Genomic DNA, 21,346 nt, shown 5'->3' with positions numbered 1-21,346 from the left:
CTTCTTTCCTTCTTCTTTCCTTCTTCTTTCCTTCTTCTTTCCTTCTTTCCTTCTTTCCCCCACAAACAAACAACATGAATATAATTTCATTGGCTTGGAAGGTAGCTTCTGTAAGATGACATATGTTGTAGTCTCCTCACTGTCACCTCTGATCAGGTTACAAACCTGTGATTTATCAAGTAGGACTATAGGGACACCAGTGGCTGTTTTCTGACAAATAATCTCTTATTTCCATCACTTAAGAGTCAGGACCAGGAATATCTGTGCAAAAAAAAAACAATACCAAGCACTTTCATTTGCTAGGAAGTTTCGATCAAGTTTGCTCTTTATGCAAATAACCGTAGTTGCTGATTTTATTTGGCAAAGTAGCAAGTGACACAGTGGCTCTTTTTCATTTGAAATGAGAAAAGCGTTACAATTACACCTTTAGGTGTAATTGAAAGGCATCAGTTAATTGTCAAGATAATCTTACTGGCAGTAACATGTTTCAATACCACAGCTACATGACAGCAACTGTTCTTCAAATATCAGATATTTCAAAAACAGGGCATAGTAATTATAAAACATATACATCTTGTAGTAAGCCGTCAATTTAGGTCCATCTTATTTTTTAATTCAGAACTACCTTGATTCCCTAGGAGTTCATATGCCAATTCCATAACTCAAGCTATGCTGTGCACAACCTGAGTTTGAATAAACCGGAGTTGGAACAGCACACACTATTTCAGTATTACAGACAGTTGATACTAGCGAGTGCTAGATGTACAGTCATGGCTGTAAACCTGTCCTGCTCACTGGTGCTTCATTCAAGGCAGCAAGATTAATGTTAATAGTTGAGAGACTTGCAAACTCATGTGTTCTTGGTAGACCTCATTTCACTAGTTGTAATTTCAGAAACAGAAGTGCTGTTGGCCGGGAGTGTCCCATCTAACTCCCATTCTCCATTTCTTTCCAAGACTTATTCTCATGAGAATTTGCTGTAGCGTTGGTCTCATTAGTTTATGTAAGCACAGAAGCAAATAAGCAAAGAAGCAAATATTGGGCTGACAGAATGAAGTGTCCGTTTACAATATTTCTTCATTTTTAATGAAAAGAGGGTATCTTTACCCAAAGGGATGTATATTATCTAAAGGTACATGTACCATCACAAGTTAATGCCATATCTCCTAAAACAATGGTCTCTTCAAATGTAAGACCCTACTGTTGTCTTACTACAGGATGTGTGTTTCCATACACTGATCCATGCAGCTTCAGGAGGTGCACAAAACCAAAAATACTCCCTGATCATTTTTAGAGGCGGGTTATGTTTATTGAACTAACTGTGGAATTTAGACTGTTTGTTAGGTTCCTGGCAGTAGTGTTGGCAGATGGGTCATCTGTGTCTGCTGGATCACTGGGTGATTCTAGAAAGCTGTGTCAGTCTTTCCCCGTGTTTCCAAATAAGACTGTGAGCTACAAGGACTAGTCTTTGTGCCAGCAGAGATGTAATATATGTAAGAGCTGTTACTTCTGCTCAGTGAAAACCTCTTTGTAAATCGGATTCTCATCTGTATGTATTTAGGAATTTTATGCCACATGTCAGCCCAGCTTTGCTGAGAAGATATAAAACTCCAGAAATTGTTACTAGAACAAGCATACTTTGTGATTTTGTATGATTACAGGCCATCAGCAGCCTGACAGACTTCCTAAAAAGACAGGAAGCATGCAGTTAGTGTACAGCTATCTTGTGTACAAGATGATTGTAATTCCTCTGTTCTATCTGTGAAATACCTTTTGTAGGCTTGTCTATCATGACTGAGCAGTTGCAAGAGTTTAGGGTACTGCCAGTGACCTTTTCATTTGATGTAACAAATAGGAGGAATTGGTATATTTTTTAACCTGTTAATAAACTGTTGGAGTAATATACAACAGAATAAACAAGGGCACACAGTAGAATTTGGTAGTAAGGTATTTTGGTCCCCTCTGTGAAGGGACCCGCTCTCAAAGGAACATAAATAAGAGGTCACAACTGCAGTAACTGTTTCCTATTGGGTTTAGATTTTCTTGTCCTTTCTTTGTTCAAGAAATAATTGGAGCTGATAAGTGTGATTGTTTTACTTACTGTTTATGGTGCTTAGTAGGCCATGGTAAAGAACTCCAAAAATAAGGGGAGTTGTATTGCTTCCAGTTTCTTTAAATTCTAACATTTCAGCAATTTTATTTCAAAAACTAATTGGTGTTCAGGAACTTGAAATGCCTCTTTCAGGCCCGCAAAAGGAGTGCTTATTGCCTGCCTTAGAATTTTGCAAGTTTTCAAGCCTGCAGCTCAAACACCAACTTTTGCAAAACAGAGCAATCTCACAGTGTATTTTGGGGTAGAGATCTCAGGCAATCATTACGTTGCCTAGTATGACCGGTGTTTTTGATGCCTATTTTCCAGGGAAATCTGAGTTTGCTAGTCAGCTGGAACAGAGACCTTACTGACCCATTCTAAGAAAGGAACGTTATTTAGGTGCAATCATTCTGTTTCTTAGAGAGGTACTATATCACTGTGGATCTCTTGGTCATTGGCTGAACTACATCAGAATCAAAGAAGGATCATAGCTCCTCCTGTCATATGTTTATACTTTAATATAGGAGCAGGAGGAATCCCAGGTTACACGTATTTCCCTGAATGACATTGCTACTGGAGAAATTCCAATTGTAACACTCACAAAGTGTTTGTGCACTTATAATGAGATATAAACTGTGTGTCATCAGTAAGGTCTAGTCAGTGTAGGACAAGAAAATGTATTTTTCTTTCAGATTAACAGTTTAGCTATCCAATGCTAGAGAAACAAGTCTCTCTGTCTGATTTACTTGCTTCTTTTGTCAGCATGTTTGTTTTTTTCCTTTTTTGACTCTGACCTTTACTGTGAATTTCTCACAGTAAAGCTCTTATTTTACTTGAGTTTAGGATAATTTTGACACTATATTCTTTTTACCTTTATATTATTAGTATTTTATGCTAATTAATTTTTATTTTACTTCCTATCAGAATAAAAGGATTCACATATAACACGTTTATGTTTAGTTAACTCAAGCTTAATGTTTTTCATTTCAGAGTCTAATTTGCAATCTGGAAAGAATATATGAAAATGAAAATCGTAGTCAGAAATATAGCTTAACCCCAGATATTTTAATATACAAATCCTGAGATGAGATTTCTGTAATATCAATACCTGTAAAAACTGGTGTAACTTCTGGAAATCATCATGAGATTCCCCAGTTAAAGTCACTATGTGCATACAAAAGAAGTGAGTGAAGGATAGGATTTAGTACTTATTTTTGATGGATATGAGTCTGTGAATGCAAGCTTCACAATGTCTTCACAATATTTGGAATTTTAATTTTAGCTTAAATATAGGGAGGTGTTCTGATCACATGCTTGTTAGCTTCTCTGTGGATTCCAATTTGGAGAAATCATTCTGTATCTGGTAAAGTTGCAACCTCATGTTGATTACGGGAAAGGTCAGATCCTAGGTAAGAGGTATTACTAAAAATGTACTGTGATTTATTGCTGTGTTTTCAGATACACTGCAAATCTGATTATTGTTTCACTTGCCTATTTAATGTTCTGTCAATGTTCTTGTCTAACTTACTAGCTGCTGGCAAGAATTGTTAGCAGTGGTTATAGTGATCCATTGCTGAACGTGATTTTATCATACAATATCAGAGCAAACAATGCTACAAATATGTGACTTTTCATAATATATATTTATCCTCTGCAACTTTGGATTTTTGCTTTGTTCCTTCTTCCTATCTCTTTTCTAAAGAAACTTTCTCTATTTTCAGTGTGCTTTCAGACCTCTCCAGGATGTCTTCTGAGTCCCTTTCATTTCTGTGATATCCTGTTTTGAAATGGGTTAAAAGCTAATGCAAACAGTATTCCAAATGAAGCCATATCAATGACTTTAACAGGGATGTCTTTCTCTCATTTTGTATTCTATTGCTTTTCATCCCATTTCTTAATCTAGCCCCTTAGCTTCTTTATATTTGCTAAATGTTGAGGAGAACTTCAGAACATTTGTGGAAATATGCGAATGTCTTTCTTAATTTGAAATAATTAATTTATAATTTTGAGATGTACAGATTGTTCAGTCTCTCTGGTCTTGCACTTCTTTTGAGTTTGGACACTAAATGCTACATGTTGTTGTGCTCCCCAGTTTCGTTTGTCTTGATTTTTTTCTTAAGTTTCATAGCTCTTGGCCCTGCCTATCCTAAATCATGTTACATGCAGACTTTCAATTTCACTGCACCTTGCCCTTTCAGATCATTAGTAAATATACCAAAGCAGCAGATATGGGATGCTGAGATACCATGTTATTGACATATTCTTTTAATGAAAATCCATCATTTAATTTTACTTCTGCATTTTTTTTTTGTTAGTATTAGAATTCTGTAGCTTGTCTTAGAACTACTTTACTCTATAATAGTCTTTTATGCAGGATTTTGTTCAGTTCTCTTTGGAATTCTCTCACTGCATCACAGCTGCTGGCTTATTTAGTCGTTTTAGGATAGTGTGGGCAGTTTTCAAGTTTTGTTTTGGTAGTCTTGGTGGAAATCAAGACTGAGTTTGTTTCATGCGCATGGAAAGAAATTGTGGTATTAGTCTAGTAGTTATTGGTGAATTGTCACTTTTCAGTTTTCTTGTCACAAGGCTTTGTTCTGAGGAGTATTACACCAAAAAAAAATATCTCTGTCCATTTGAAACAATCATGATGAAGTGAAATCCCTGTGGTAATGGCAATAAGTACCTAATACCTGAAATTCATCATGTATTGATATGTTGATAAAAATACACCATGTATGTTTTCTGTTTCACCTAGTTAAGGGATTCCCTATTTGTACAACATGGCAATGATGAAGACTGTTGTGCATCTTGCAACCTGTCCTGTTTGTGATACCAGTGATTTTAGGAATATCAGCATTTACAAGAAAAAGTCAAGAATATTTTTTTCTACCCTTCAAGGAAGAAATTAATTTTTTGTCTACTGTATTTTTTTCCAGCCATTTGCTAGACTTGTAATTAAAACCAGAATGCCAGAATTAATTAAAGAATGGCTTACATTCCAGAAGAAGCAAACCCTTCAGTTGCTGTCTAAGGAGGATTAGAATTGTATAGGTGTGAGAAAGACAAATTTCTGATGGCATAGACTTGAAAGACTGCTCTTCTGTTGGTACCCTTTTCTTAATGTTCAGTACCATAAGTGATAGAACGATGAATACTGTATGAAACTCAAAATACTGAGGCTGAGGTACATCACACAGCACAGTCTGTTATTTTTCCACATATTCACTGTGGCTGATAATAGTGTACTTTTCCATGAGATTGTACTCAGAAAAGCTGTGGCTGATAGGCAGCATGAGAAGAAAATTACAGTCTATGTCTGTAAAATGTCGGTCATCAGAATAATTCCAAGTGTCATTTATATATGTCTATCATGACTGGTGGGACCTGAGAGAGTAGAGGTGTTTGAAGTGTTAGGTTTTGTGCTCTCGATATATATTCTGTGACCTTTGGAATGTGACTTTGCAGAGTAAGTCTTTATCACTGTATAGATATCTTGGAAGCAAATAAAGGAACTGTCTATCAAGTAATCTTGTAGGAATGGCTCTTGAATTACTGAGTGAAGTCTTGTTGTCATATTGTTTTATTTATTTATTTTTTACTGTGTTTAGGTATGCAACACTTGTTCAAGGTTTTTTGGGGGGTTGTAATGCAGTAGACGTTTGTAAAATACATCTACTGTTGGCCTTAGTTCTGCCGTGGTGGATTTATTTTGCCATTTAAGGCGTGCTTGCTTAAGTCATGTTATTGGCTGACTTAGTTCTCTGGAGAGCAATGGGAGAGACTCTTTTCTACCTGCTGAAACAAAAATAGTGGAAAAACATCAGCAGCCATTGTAAAATTTTAACCTGATATCCCTCTATTTCTTTTGCCTTTCACCAAATCCATTCTCTTATGCAGCTGTAGCAAAAGACCTGTGCACAGCCTATAATGAGGCCTAACAGTGTCTCCTAGAAGTGTTTTCCTGACTATTGTTGTAGTTACTACTATCTCTTTCTCTAGTTATGGGTAGTTTTCCTTCTGATAAAAGCAACGTGTGCTGATAAATCTGCTATTCAGAGCTAAATCAAGGTCTTTATCCCCTCCTTTGACATTGTCTACTGTATGCAAGTTCCTTTTTGCATGAGGAACTGGCATATTACTTGCATGGTGGCACCAAAGATACTGGTTACAAGATGATACAGAAAAAAAAATTCTTCACAAATGGCAATCATCCAAAAAATGACAGTGAACTAGTTTGATTAAGTGAAGATAGCTCTAAATTTTATTTAGCCTCTAGTAGAAAAAGATGACTCCTATTTTGTTTAATATGTTGAGATATGATGCAAAGTCTTCTACTCAACTACACTGATACCTGTTTAGAGGTCCAATTAGAAGTTGCAGTGTTGGCAAACTGTTTAAAGTACGAGTGAACTGGTAGCCTGATTAGTTTTGATTTCTGACTGAAATTGTGTGAACATGCCAGGGTAGATATTTTGAAAGTCTCTCATGCATACCTGTTCAAGAAACGTAGTAGAGAATCAAAATAAATCTTTACTAATTCAGATCTGCTTTACATTTTCCTTTATAGAGAGGGACTACCTTGGAATATTTCCAAATAGATGGATTCACTTTCTGTGTATTTCTATTAGGAATGAGTTAAAGCATTCTGAATTTATTTGGACCGAATACTGTATGAAGTTAAAAGAAACAGAGGAGAAGATTATAAAGGATGAAAAACACCTTGAGGAGTTAGTGAAGCAAAAAGCAGAAATCCAGGAAGATGCAAAATGTTGGAACAGCAAAGTGAGTCTTGAATATTTATAAACAAGCAAGTAAATGAGTATCTTTTATTGAAAAGTACATGAATGCCTGAATATTCTTGTGTGTTTAAGAGTTACAGTCCTCTGTAAAAGTAAAAATACAAGTATTGATTTAAAAATAAAAAGTGGGAGAATTGTATAAAACTCTTATTCATTCTTGTGTTGTGGTTTTAGTTTTCAGGGTTTTTTAAGAAAAATGTTGTAGTCATCTTACGTTGCTTTGAGTGACCTGTGTATTTTTGGTTGTTGTATGCATATCTACCTAATATTGTTTATCTTCTGAAGTCATCTGGAAGTGTGTATTTAGTAGTACAACACGATTGTTCTATTGAACTAGTAGATTTTTTTTTTGTCCTGAGTTGGCATATCATGCCCTTTTCTACAGCATGCAGAGTGATAGCTTCTTTTACTTAAAATTCCTGTTTTCTCCTATATTTGTTGGGCGTTCCTTTTTAAATCCTGTATTGCTGTACACAGTAGTTTAAAACATTAACTGGAGATCCTTATGATGGTTAACTAGGAGTATTAAATTAATTTACAGCCCTATGTGTGGAACCACTAGAGAAAAGGATGAATCAGACCCAAAGGAATGTTTAGGTGCCTAAAACAGGACTTAGATGCACACAACAGAACTTGTCTTTTTTTATACCTATGCATACATGTACATACATGTATAGGTGCACGTATATGTATAAAGAAAATAACACTAAAATAGCAATAACTCTAAAAATAAATATTTAGAGTTTCCCTCACTGAAGATACTCAGAAGTTGTTTGGCCATGGTCCTGGGCATCCTGCTCTAGGTGGCCCTTCTTGGGCTGAGATGTTCGATTAGATGACCTCCAGAGGTCACTTCCAACCTCAAACATCCTGTGACTCTGTAAAATTCATTCTTTTGTGCATACCCAGTACTAATAGGGTTTGTGCATCTAGATAGTGATGTCCAGAATCTAAGTGGAGTGTATCCTGCATTCCCCAAGAGAATGAAACTGCTAAGCATGATCAAAAAAGGTAGAGATATACAGCCATATTAGACAGCCTTTGTTAGATATGTTATTTCGTTTTTTTTTTTTTTTTTTTTTTTTTTTTTTTTTTTCCAACACCCAACTGTATATTACAGTTTACTTTCTGTTACTGGCAGTAGCAATTGCTACTGATATGTTGAAAAATGAAAAATGCTGTTTTCAAATTGAACCAGTGCTTATTAGTAAACCTTTTTTTTTTTTTTCCCTTGATTTTTTTTCCATCCTTTTTTTTTTTTTTTTTTTTTTTTTGCCTGGTCTGATACATTTCTGTGGGTACCAATAATTGGATATTAAAACCAAAACAAGGGAGATGGTGCAATGTGCAACAGGGATAAGGTGGAGCATGGAACTGCTCCTTTTGGTTACTGCTTCTGTTTTGATTAATTTATGCTGAAGATGAGAGTTAGGCTTAGCACACAGCTGAGCTGCTATTGTCAGTTTCATTCAAAAACATGGCTAAACCTTTACAATTTAATAAACCTTTAAAAGTAATAGAGGATTTTCAGAAAGCACAAAGTCATTCTTCAGATCATCATGGAATTGTTTGTGGGAGAATGGAATTATTTTGGGAGTAATGAGAAAATATTGGGATTATTTTTAGCAAATTAAGTGGAGTTTGAATCGGATCTAAATTGGAACATGGTAACTGTCACATACATCATTATTTTATTATCAAGAAACAAATTTGAAGACGTGATTAGTGATGTAATATTTTTCTGTATTTTTTCTGTCTTTTTTTTCCTTGTCTTGATTAATGCTTTTTTTATTAATTATTTGACATATGATCTAGTAGGAGTGGTTCATTATTTAGGAAATGTTACAACTTTTAACAGTATAAGGACAAATCTGAGTATTATTTTTTCCATGTTACCGAGGTTTGTGATAAGACAGGCATCTGTATGCATCAAAACCACCTTTCTCTATCTGTATGGGCATAGCTCTTCAAAGATGAGAAAAAAGCTTCCTCATAAAATTAATCTCATACTTACCTACACCTCCATTATTCTTTTGTCTTCATTGATGTCCAGCAATTCAAAAACATTTAATTTTTTTCTTTACCCTTTAACTAATGGAAGAGGATTTGGAATCTGAAAATCTGAAACTTGGTTGGAGACTTTAAGATGTGTTCATTTGGTAGCCTGCCATCAAAAAATTTTTCCAGGCACTGAGGGGAACCAATGCCCTCCTAATACAGTAATGCAGCAAAATTAATGCTCTCTTGTTGCCAATAGCAGCAGAAAGAGATTGGGCATTGAATATTATAGTAGAAATGTTTGAGGCAGACAACAGTACATTAACAAATTATAGCATTTTCATACCTGCTTCTTGATAATGCTCTGCATAACAAACAAAACCAATGGAAGTTATGAGGTAGGTGTATTAGAAAACTAGACTCGGGAAATTTTGGATGCTGATTTATTTGCAAACCTGCTTTTAATGATCTGTACAGGGAACTTCTGGAAATGTTTTCAAGAAAGAAAGGTTTATCCTGAGATACTTCTTGAGAAACGAAGTAATAGAAAAGTATCAGATGCTAAGTATTAGTTGTAGTTGGTGTCCATGTGGCTCATATTTTTGTTGCATCAGTGCAAAGACATAATTTGATGCTAAAAGACCTCTTCATCTGAAGGTGTTACTGAATCTACAACAAATTATTTGGAGTAAAAGTTAGAGAAAGATTTGTATCTGAATCCCCTTTGAGTTGGTCTTCTGACCTTAGAACATTCTGAAGGACATTGTGAATCCTTCATAAGCAGGATTCAGATGCTCTTAAGAGTTAAAAGAAGCATTTTGTTCTAATTTGCTTTTGTAAAATTTGGTCTACTACTTTTTTTTTCTTTTTTTTTCTTGCTACAGCAGGTAAAAATAATAGATTATTCTCTTTGTCACTATGACCACATTGCATATGCCTGAAGATTTTGTAATGTCTCTGCTCTGCCATCCCTGCTCTCGACAAAATAAATTTGTTCAGTCTGATCTTACATCTTCTCAAAGACTTTGTTGCCTTATTCTGTTTCATTATATACACTGTATCATATTCTGCAGAACTGCAAAGTAGCTGTCATTCAACATCTTCTTTTGGACCAGCTTGAGAAGTGTGAAAAAGGGATAAACTATTTCCTGTATCAAGCACAAAGGTTTAATGACTTTAATAGTCAAGTTACATATACAGTTATTCCAGACCTTTACTTCTGTTTCCAAGAATGTTAACACTGTCTGGTCTTCTTACATAGATTAAAAGAAAAAAAAAAAAAAAAAGTGTAAATTAAGTTTTCATGTTCTTTGCTATGTGGAGCAGTAAACCTACATCAAAATAGTTGAAAGTAAACAACTATCAAGGAGAGGTTTTAGTTGGAATTTTCTTTTTCTCCAGAGTAAGATGAAGAATGGAGAAGGAATTAAGAAAAACTGACTCTGTAATAATACTTTGTAATATAGTTAAAAAGAGGACAGATAAAATAGAATCATAGAATCATTAAGGTTGGAAAAGACTTTTAAGAAGATCATCTAGTTCAGCCATCCACATACCACCAATATTGCCCACTAAACCATGTCCCTAAGTATCTCATCTACCCTTTCCTTAAACAACTCTTGGCATGGTGGGGACTACACCACTTCCCTGGGCAATCTGTTCCGATGTCTAACTGCTCTTTCTGAGAAGAAATGTCTCCTAATTTCCAACCTAAACCTCCCTTTGCACAACTTGAGGCCATTCCCTCTAGTCCTGTTGCTGGTTATCTGTGAGAAGAAGCCAACCCCCAGCTCCCCACACCTTCCTTTCAGGTAGCTGTAGAGAGCACAATCAGGTCTCCCCTGAGCCTCCTCTTCTCCAGACAAAACAACCCCAGTGCCCTCAGGTGCTCCTCACAGGACTTGTGTTCCAGGCCCTTCACCAGCTTCGTAGCCCTTCTCTGGACATGTTCCATGGCTTCAATGTCCTTCTTTTACTGAGGGGCCCAAAACTGAACACAGTACTTGAGGTGCAGCCTCGCCAGAGCTGAGTACAGGGTACAGATCACCCCCCTGGTCCTGCTGGCTACACTATTCCTGATACAAGCCAGGATGACATTGGCCTTCTTGGCCACCTGGGCACACTGCTGGCTCGTGTTCAGGTGAGCATCAATCAGTACCTCCAGATCCTTTTCCTCTGCAAAGCTTTCCAGCCACTCTGCCCCAAACCTGTAGGGCTGCATGGGGTTGTTGTGACCAAAGTGCAGGACCCAGCACTTAGCCATGTTGAACCTCATCCCGTTGGCCTCTGCCCATCAGTCCATCCTGTCCAGGGCCCTCCTACCCTCTGGCAGATCGACACTTCCTCTCAACTTGGTGTCATCTGCAAACTTACTGAGGGTGCACTCAATTCCCTTGTCCAAATCATCAGTAAAGATATTAAAGAGGATGGACCCAAACACCAATAATTGCCAGCTGGATTTAAATCTATAACTGGATTCATATTTCACACATATTATTAGAAAACTCAGAAGCAGTTATGCTATGGAAAAGAGATGTAACAAGTAAACACTATTCATAACGCTCAAATGCACAGTGAGCTTTCCATATAGTGGTTTTATAAGTCTGTATTTGTTGTCTGAATTGACAACATACACCTTCATACCTTAGATCTCCTTTGGAAAGCCACATAGCACATAAAGGATCTAGCAGTGGTTCTGTGTTATGCTCCGGAGACTGCAATTAAGCATATTACTCTCATGGTCATCTTTCACAGATATCCCTAATCAGGTCTTTCTAGATTTCTGCTTTTAATTTGTGAGAAGCTTACAGATTTGCCTTTTTTTTTGCAAACTCTCTAACCTGCTTAAATGACAGACAAATTAAAAATGAATAAATTTAGGAGATGGAGGTAAAATTATATATATTTTTGATTATGCTGTGTATTAAAAATACTGCTTTATTTTTAAAAGAACTAAAAAGTTGTGTTAGAAGAGATTTCAAGAGACTATCTAGCATACCTTGCACAGTGTGGTAGTATTTATTGTCATTCTTGTCAAAATATTTGCTCTAAAAACATATAAAAAGGGGGAAAACTTTCTAAATCACTGTTTCTAAATACTAGCAATTTAAAAAGTGGGACATTTTGCTCATAACCTTTTTTTTTTTTTTTTTTTTTTTCTTCCTATAAATGTAACCAGTATCTCTTTTTGTTCCCTCAGTGCCCTGAAGTATAGTTGATTTCTGTATCTTTTTTAGAAAATTTTACATATTTAAAGACATTGCTGTTTGATCTGCTTTTTTCTAGATTGCTAAAGGTGCTTCTTTTCAGTCTTTCCAAATATACCATGCTTTCTAATCCCTCACCATTCTTCTTTCTATATGGACTTTCACAGTATATTTATATCTTAAATTACAGAGCCCTGAAATGTACATACTACTTCAGTTGAGGACTTGCTACACCTCAGGCTTTAATAAAGTAATGATTATTGATATCTATAAATATTTAATAGATCTTTTTTCGCCTAGAGCATTATATGATTAGTTTGTATTTAATCAAGAAATATTTGCTACTGTCTCTCTTGTAAAACTGGTCTTTCTACAATTATTTTCTGTTTTGAATTTGTGTATTACAGACTTCCTGAGTGTAGCACTTTGTATTTGTTTGGATTTAATTTCATCCTGTTGATTTTATAACAGCTTCTAGTTTATCATATTCCAGTTAGACCCATATCTCTTTAGAGATTGTATAGGTAAGCTCTGTCAGGATAGCTATGTTACTTCAGTCTCTGCAGAGGAATGAGATGGGAAGAAAGCACAGTTCATTAAGCTCAGTTTGAGCAGGTATGCTTTTATCTACTTAAATCCACTTTAAATGTTTTCCTTATCCTGTAGATGCTTGCTTCCCTAACTTACTCATTGTCCATTAGTTCTGTTGGTTGGTCCATCACTGAATCTCTGTATTAATCTCTGTATTAGTTCGATAGATATTTTGGGATATTAAGGAAAATCTTGAGGCTGAGATGAATTAAAGGTATTCTATTCAATTACACACCATATGTCATGTATGAATTAGCAGACTGTGAGTGTGTGCTTACTGATACCGTGAAGTCTAAAGATTCTGCTTGGTTACATAACAATGGGAATGTAGATTTGAAAAACATAGCACGAAATATTTCCAGTTACTCTTTAATAGCCTTCCTTTTAAATTTTGATGTAAGATAATGTTGTTGAATTTTTACAAAGAAATGTAGGAGATGTTTGTATTACTTATTTACTTAATTGTTTAAAATATATTCTAGGTAGAAGACATGAATAACAAAGTAGCTGCCCAAGCTGATGAGAACATAAAAATATCAGACGCTTCTTCTGAAATGGTTAAAGCTATGGAAGAATTAGTAAGTTCTTTATTATTTTTATGTAACTGAAACAAAAATATTTGCGTACTTGCATTTTCTATGTTGACCTGACTTATTTTGACTTATGTTAAAGGTGTTTTAATGTTTAATGATCCTTAGAAATCCACCAGAGAAAGTGATCTATGGAATATAAAGCAAAAGCTTCTCAAAATTGATGAAGCACTGGATGCTTTGAAATGTGAAAATGAAGGACTTGAGGGAGAAAATGAAGAGCTTTTGCAAGAATTCAGAGAGAGGTAATACTAACAATATAAACATAAACATAGAAAACAAGCATTTTTTTCACTGAAAGCATGCCTATAAAACAGAACCTTGCTTTTATTTTAAGTCTGTCTATAATTAATATTTCAGTAATTTCAAATCTCTTCAGGCTGAAATCTATCATTGAGATTTTTTGACCTTGACTTCAAAGAAAAAAAGCTTTTTTTTCCTCCAAAGACTATATACTTAGTTTGACAATTAAATGAAACAAGGAAGATTCTGAATTCTCTTTGTTAGCAAAAAACTCAGTCTTAAAAACATTTTGGCAAAGCCTTTATGGATTTTATTTGTATTTCTTTTTATTTATGATGTTTATAAAATAGAATCTGAAATACTACATTCCTCTACTTTGAGTTCTTGTTAGACATTATGCACTTACTTTTTTAGCTCCTCAGTTTATTGATTCCAAATAGCTGTACTTTAAACTATATTGTGCTTAATATTCTCAGTGCATTAATAACATAACAGAAAATAAAACCAAATTTCAGTTCCTTCTTCATCTGGACACCAGGTGTATGCTGTTTTTAGGGATCTGACACATTGCTATTTATCCCCCTGGTAATTTTGGATCTTGTTAGCTAGTTTCAGCAAAGTCCCTTTTATTCCCCTTATTCTACTGAATACAAGCACAACAGAAAGGACTAGTATTGTTAGTATGGATTTTTATTTGGGTAATACAGAAATTGAAAATCTTCTTTTATCTTCTTGGGGTTCTTGGCTAAATAAGGTGTGTTTTAACTAAAGACTATAAATAACTATAGTTCTCTTGGTTGTTTTGCCATTAAGTGTCACAAAGGAAATAGAATGTTTATTTTCAGAAACCTTTAAATTCTCTCACCTGCTATTAATCTCTTGCATTATGTTGGAAATATTTTGCAAGTCAGATCATTAGTGATCGTCCGAGCATTTTGTATCATTCCACAAACATTCTCAGTATAACTGTGCTTTGTTTTTCACGTTCCTTTCTGAATATACTGTGATTTTTGTATGTTCTTTTGCATTAGGGTAGAATTGCTCCGTTTTACAAAATTGCTACAGAATTTCTGAAGAAATTAGGGAAGTTGTTTCAGTTAGTAAGGATCTTATTTCATAGAGAAGATTAAACTTGTTGCTCATGAACTTGATGGAAACACCCTTTAATCCATTTCTGATGTGTTTGCTAATAGCTTTACCTAGATCCTTGGGAAGGTGATGGAGCAGCTAATCCTGGAAACCATTTTCCAGGCACATTTCACAAAGACAAGAGCATCATAGAATCATAGAATCATTTAGGTTGGAAAAGATCTTCAAGAACAAGTTCAAACATCAACCAGACCTATCACTAAACCATGTCTCTTAATGTTATGTCTACATGTCTCTTATATACCTCCAGAGCATCAGGAGTAGTCAGGATATATTCACCAAAGGGAAGTCATGTTTGACGAACATGATAAACTATGATGAAATGACCAGCCTGGTAGATGAGGGGAGAGCCATAGATACTGTCTTCCTAGATATCAGTAAGGCTCTTGGCACTGCCTCCCATAATACACCCATAGAAGAGTGATTGATGTATGGTGGACAGACTGTGAGGTGAGCTGAAAACTGGTTGAATAGCCAGGAACAGAGGGTGGTGATCAGTGGCATGAAGTCTAGCTGGACGCCAGTAACGAGCAGTATAGTTCAGGGGTCAGTACTGGGTCCAGTCCTGTTTAACATTGTCATTAGTGAGCTGGATGATGGGGCAGAGTTTACCGTCAGCAAGACTCCAGATGATACAAAACTGAGAGAAGTAGCAGACACACCAGAGGGTTGTGCTGCTATCTAGAAGGACGTGGATAGTCTGGAGAAATGGTCTGACAGGAACATCATGAAGTTCAAGTGGAAGATGAAAATTCTGCACACGGGGAGGAACAACCCCAGGCACCACAATATGCTGGGGGTCAACCAGGTGGAATGCAGCTTTACTGGTGGGGACTTCTGGTTGATGCTAAGTTCAACATGAACCAACAATGTCTCCTATGTTCTTTGTCCTTCTTATAATTTCTTTGTGCTATTTCTCTGTGCATTCCAGTATATTCATATTCAAACTTCATGTTTCCAATAGGAAAAAGAAAGAGGGGGAATATGTGCTTGCCTTACCTCACTTTAATTGTTCTGTATAATCTTAGAGAAGGGAAGATTTAAGTAGTTTTTGTCTTAGGAAACCTAGAGCAGGTAGAAGCCAATATGCCCAGGCCATGAAGAAGGCTAATGGCATCCTGAGCTGCATTAGGAGTGTTTCCAGCAGGTTGGGGAAGGTAATCTATCCCCAAAGCTCAGTGCTGGTGATGCCACACCTGGTGTGCTGTGTCCAGTTTTGGCCCCCCAGTACAAGAAAGACCTGAACATACTGGGGAGAGTCCAATGTAGAGCCACGAAGATGAGGAAGTCACTGGAGAACGTCTCCTATAAGGAAGGGCTGAGAGTGCTGGGGCTGTTCAGCCTGAAGAAGAGAAGGTCTCTGGTGAATTTCAGTGAAGTATATAAGTGATGGGAAGGTGCAAAGAGCATGTAGCCAGGACACGAGGCCATGGGCAAAAATGAAAACACAGAAGGTTCCCTCTGAATATCAGGAAACACTTTTTGACTGTGAGGGTAACTGAGTATTAGTACAGGTGGTCCAGAGAGGCTGTGGAGTCTCCCTCCTTGGAGATTTTAAAAAGAAGATCTTATAATCTTATAATAGATCTTAAAGATCTTATAATAGGTCTTATAGATCTTATAATTCTTTGATTGAATGAGCTATTAGGGCTTACACTCATGAATAAGGAACACTTAAGGTTTTGAGGAAGAACTTCATGCATTCAGCATCATATAAAAGGGTGTAAAATACTGCTTTTGGTATTGATTTTCAAATATTTTTGTTTTATTTATATGATACTGGGTTTTCCTTTTAGTTACCTTACTTTATAAAAGCTTATGTAAGATAATGTCTGTTTTATTTTAACAGTTCAAGTAAAAAGAAGACATATCAGTCAGAAGTCCAGACTATCTGCAAACACATACAGAAGGCTGAAGAACAAATAAAAAGACTAAATGATGAACTCTGTAAAACTGAACTGTCTTACAGTGAAAAAAAAGCAAAGTATGAGGAAATCCAAACAGAAATAACTACAGAAAAAATCTCTTACAAGGTTATTTTTTTTTTTATTATTTTATTTATTCATTTTTAGATTGGAAGAGTAGAAAAAAATATCTTCATAACAAAGAATTATTGGGCAAGCAACCTAATATTAAGCAAAAAATAATGTAAAAATTCTGGGTTTTACTATGTACTTTAAAACACTTGAAAATGTGGAAAATAATAGCCTCTGGAAAAGAAAATAAATTGGTTACTAAATGGTCATGGGTAATGACAGGCCAAAAATTAAAGTTTAGAAATATTAAAGACTACTAAGATTTTGTTATTCATAGGTGATTCAACATGAATGATAACAAATAACCATATTGTTCTTTTGTAACTACATGGTTGGAAGGATTTTTAAGTCAATATGATTTTATTTGTTAGTAAATGCAAACATTACATACTAGGCACTCTATGTTTTTCCTGCCTTCCTCTTCACCTAAGTTCCTGCCAAGGTAACAGGACATCCAAGAACCAGACTCTGCTTCTAAAAAGAAAAGAAGAATCGTTGAATGTGATTTAAAACAGAACCAGTTAAAAGGCCTATAGAGCCAAAGTGAAAAAAAAATGTAAAACATAGGCTAGAGAACCTCAGAGCTGTTAAGGCCTTGCACTATGCCAGGTTGTCTTCTCTTGGATTAAATTTATATTGCAGGCAATAGCTGAATTTGCACCATGTAGTTTTGTCCTATAAATTGTCTTTTTGGTATATTGTGCTGTTCTGTGGCCATAAGTTTTAATGCTAAATTTGCTCTGTCTTGTTTGTATATAAATTTCACAAGCACTGTTTTCTCTACATTCTCAGTGTTGTGTGCTGAATTTTTGTTTTGTTGTCTTTCCCTTTCTTAATAGTTCTTAACATTATATTTATTCTTTTAAATGCAGTGGAGAATTTTATTCACAGTGTCATGGAACTGTCTTGTTTTACCTTCATGATTTTGTTCCTGTTTGATTACTAGCCACCTCAGTCTCCAGTCTTGTATAAAAATAAAAAAAAATACTGTGACCTAATGTACAAATCTGCATTTACCTTCATTGAATTTTGTCTATTGTAAACAAAATCCAGATGGTTTTACTAAATAATTCCACAAAATACCCTATTTTCCATATTGTCTCTGAATAAATTGGAGACCACAGGATCCTGCATGGATACTTGCAGGACCCAACAGTAGCTCTGATACTGTGAAAACTGATTATTTATTTCTACTGTACGTCTTCTATCTTTGAATGCATTATATATTCATGTGAGGACCGATTTCTTATGGAGTCATTCATGTAATACTTTATGAAATACCAGTTAGGAGTCCAAGTAGACTGTATCACCAGACGCTCTTTTCCACATACTTATTACATCCTTCAGAAAATTGATGACTTTGTGGCACCACTTCCCAGTCATGCTGATTCCTCTCCTGCATTAAATTCTCCATGTGCCAGATACATATATTTTTTCATAATAATACATGTTATCAGTTTGCCTATTAGGGCTTTGAATGTTTTATTTGATTTGGGATTTGGGCTTTTGTTCCTATCATATTTTGAATTCTTCATGTTCAAATCTGTCTGTCAGTGCTTTTGATCATCTGTTGGTTTTATATTGTCTCTAGCAGCCTTCCTACTCATATATGTTTGGAAAAGGAATTGTTACTATTTCTAATGTTCTTTGTAGGTTTTCCAAAAACTCTTAGTTGTGGGATGTTATTTTTAGATTTAAATTGGCAAAGTTCAGGATCTTTTTTGTTTTCCTTCCTTTATACATACTTCCAAATTTTGGAGGATACAGTCAGGCTGCTAATAGCTTCTTTTCTGTTTGGTGGTGTTGAATTTCTTTTTGATATTTCCAGAATGTCTGTGAAAACTTGACGTGAATGTGCTTTTGGCCTCCAATATTATATTAATTAAGATATATAAGTAATCTCTGTCAGACATGCAAATAGATTACTGCCTCTCATAACATTTTAAATAAACTATTGAGAAAAAAATCAATTTTTTAATTTGACTACAGCATTACTTTTTTGATTTTATTGTTCCTTAATGTCACTTCTCAAGTCATAAATAGTGTTGGTATCCTGGGCAAGTAGTCAGTGAGAAATGTATCTCAATACAATGCATTTATGTAAGAGAATTTCATTTTGTATGTGTTGTCATGACTTAACTTCTATATTAAGCCACTGCTAATGGTCCCATCTCCAGTGGTAAGATAGCTTTCCAGCACCACTCAAGTAGATTCCGTACCCTTGTTGTTGAATACCTCCATTACCAACAGTTGGAGAATGACCATTCTGTTATCAGCTTTAATGTTCCTATGTTAGTCTCAGTTACTGTAACTTAGCAAAAGCACTGTGGTTATAATAATTTAAAAGCATACACATGAAGAATTAGAATTGGAATTTGACTTAGATTGTAATCAGGTATAGTTATGATTGTCTGCTAATCTGACACAGTAAACTAGAGGTTTTAAATATTCAATCTATAATAATTTTCTATATAACTGTAATCCTAGAAGTGGTATGAGTAGGGTGCTCATATAAGAGAGGGCTAAAACATGTTCAGAACTTAAGCGGAAATTACCAGAAAAAAAAAGAAAAATAGTTCCATCATATAAAATACAGAAGGCACCGAGATATCTTTAAATTTTAGCATTTGATATTCAATAGCCATTTAGGTAAGCCAACTCACTCAGCTTCTTCACGCGTTTAATTATCTTAAGGTACCAGAATTAAAGTAAATTATTTATATATTTATTCAAATTAAGAAAATACTGTTGCTTTTCATATAGTATAATCTATATTTATTTACCTGTTGTGCATGAGTTGGTGGTGTAATTTCATTTTTTATAAAGTTTTATGATACTTGAGAGAAAATTTAGAAGTTCTGATCATCCTTACTGTGATGTTAGCGTAGAATTTCATTGCTGTTGTCCATTAATTTGTTTTCTTATGTGTTGCATATGGCTTTTTTTTTTTTTTTTTTTTTTTTTAAAAAATTTGGAGTGGAATCTTAAAAAAGAAATTCAAGATGAAAAAGAAGTTCGGGAATCGATTCAGGTAAACATGACAGTAACTGGTTTACCTCAAATCTAAATTCTTCTTCTGCATTCTTTTGACTTACTACCATAAATTAGCTTAAAGTAACTTCTGACAAATTCAAATAGAAAGCTAATAGGTTTTGCTAAGTAATAATGTTTGCTGGTTTTGGTTTTCAGCTAGGAAAATTTTAATACTTATGAAAACATGGAATATTTTAGTTGTAACTTTGTTATTCACAATAATTTCCAGTTTGCTAGAAAACAAAACAACAAAAACAACTCAACAAAAACTTTCAGTAATAATATATATATGCAGTGACACTATAATTTGAATTTGTATGTTTTCCTTGCTTCAGTTTCTGTAGAAAGAGCACTCTTACTATACCTTATATTGACACACACATGTATAAAATAGGCTGCCTTAACATTTTATATTCTTCTGGTACGAACTACTAAATTCGCACAAGACTTGCTTGTATTAGTTTTTTTTTGGTTGTCAAATATAGAATCATAGAATGGTTTGAATTAGCAGGGACCTTAAAGATCATTTAGTTCCAACCCCCCGCCATGGTCTCCCACCACACCAGGTTGCCCAAAGCCACATCCAGCCTGGCCTTGAACACCTCCAGAGATGGAGCATCCACAGCTTCTCTGGGCAGCCTGTGCCAATGCCGCACCAATCTCATAGTAAATAATTTATTTTTCTCTGGACTTCAGGGATGCTCTTCAACAGTCCTTAGGCAAATGTTGATACTTCTTCAGCTTTTCTGACTGAAATCCCAATAATGGCATCACCAAAAATGATATTCCATCTATTTACATCCTTTGGCAAACTGATTCCTTCAGGTGTCTCCTGTGAGAGCATGCATAATGGTCATATTAAATGTGTTGTAGTAACTATAAAGTCTTAAAGCCTTGAGAAAGATGCTGAGTGGAAGTTCCAGGACTATTTTCTAAACATATCCTGAATTTCCACATTGTAACCAGCAAGAGACAGGAGGCCTTAAGGTGGGGTTATCAGAACCAAGCTCTAGCTTCTGTCAGATCTCTGATAGTCTGATAAATTTTCCTGAGCTCACTACATGATCCCCTATTATGCAAGAAGATGAAAATCAATGTTTCTTTCAAAGTTGCAATCCAGTAACACAGAGACTTCATGATACAGACAAAAATTAGCAAAATGCCAACTGGCTGTTGGTAAAGTCCTTGCCATTGGTGCGTTCCGCTGGCAAGAGAACAGAAAGCAGTATGTTACCAATCACAGTTGTGTGTCTCCTGTAAGGAGATGGGATACAGTGATAATGGCCAAACTTGAACCACCCTACACAAGCTGAATCAAATCCCTTGCAAGCAGTACAAGAATTGCCTTTTTCTTAGTTAAACTTGATAGCAGCTAAGGACCACAATTAATCAATTTATTCTTATCCAAGATCACTTTGATACTGGAAAAGATCTCCTGTGATGCGTATTTAGCACAGCAGTAGACAGAATATCTTGAGAGCCTTTTCATAGTTGGGAAATGAATGCCATTGAGATTCATCTCTTCCTTTCTAAGAAGGAGACTCATAATACTTCTGTGAAAAATGTCTAGTATTAATATTCACACCCTCACTATTGTGAGATAGGATTA

At 35.3% G+C, this 21,346-nt stretch overlaps 1 protein-coding gene across 1 annotated transcript in view; it reads left to right on the top strand.

The window, feature by feature from the left end:
- Positions 1–21,346, top strand: part of CCDC178 (coiled-coil domain containing 178) — a 166,535-nt gene that overhangs the window by 19,502 nt on the left and 125,687 nt on the right. Inside the window, exons 9-13 of the mRNA XM_035319302.1 lie at positions 6,721–6,874; positions 13,169–13,264; positions 13,385–13,521; positions 16,518–16,698; positions 19,670–19,735. Coding sequence (XP_035175193.1) covers positions 6,721–6,874; positions 13,169–13,264; positions 13,385–13,521; positions 16,518–16,698; positions 19,670–19,735 — 634 coding nt within the window. The remainder of the gene's footprint in view (positions 1–6,720; positions 6,875–13,168; positions 13,265–13,384; positions 13,522–16,517; positions 16,699–19,669; positions 19,736–21,346) is intronic.

This window comes from Oxyura jamaicensis, chromosome 2, assembly GCF_011077185.1.
Source record: "Oxyura jamaicensis isolate SHBP4307 breed ruddy duck chromosome 2, BPBGC_Ojam_1.0, whole genome shotgun sequence".
In the NCBI taxonomy this organism is placed as follows: domain Eukaryota; kingdom Metazoa; phylum Chordata; class Aves; order Anseriformes; family Anatidae; genus Oxyura; species Oxyura jamaicensis.
The sequence above is the reverse complement of the archived record's forward strand: the minus strand, read 5'-3'. Positions and strand labels throughout refer to the sequence as shown.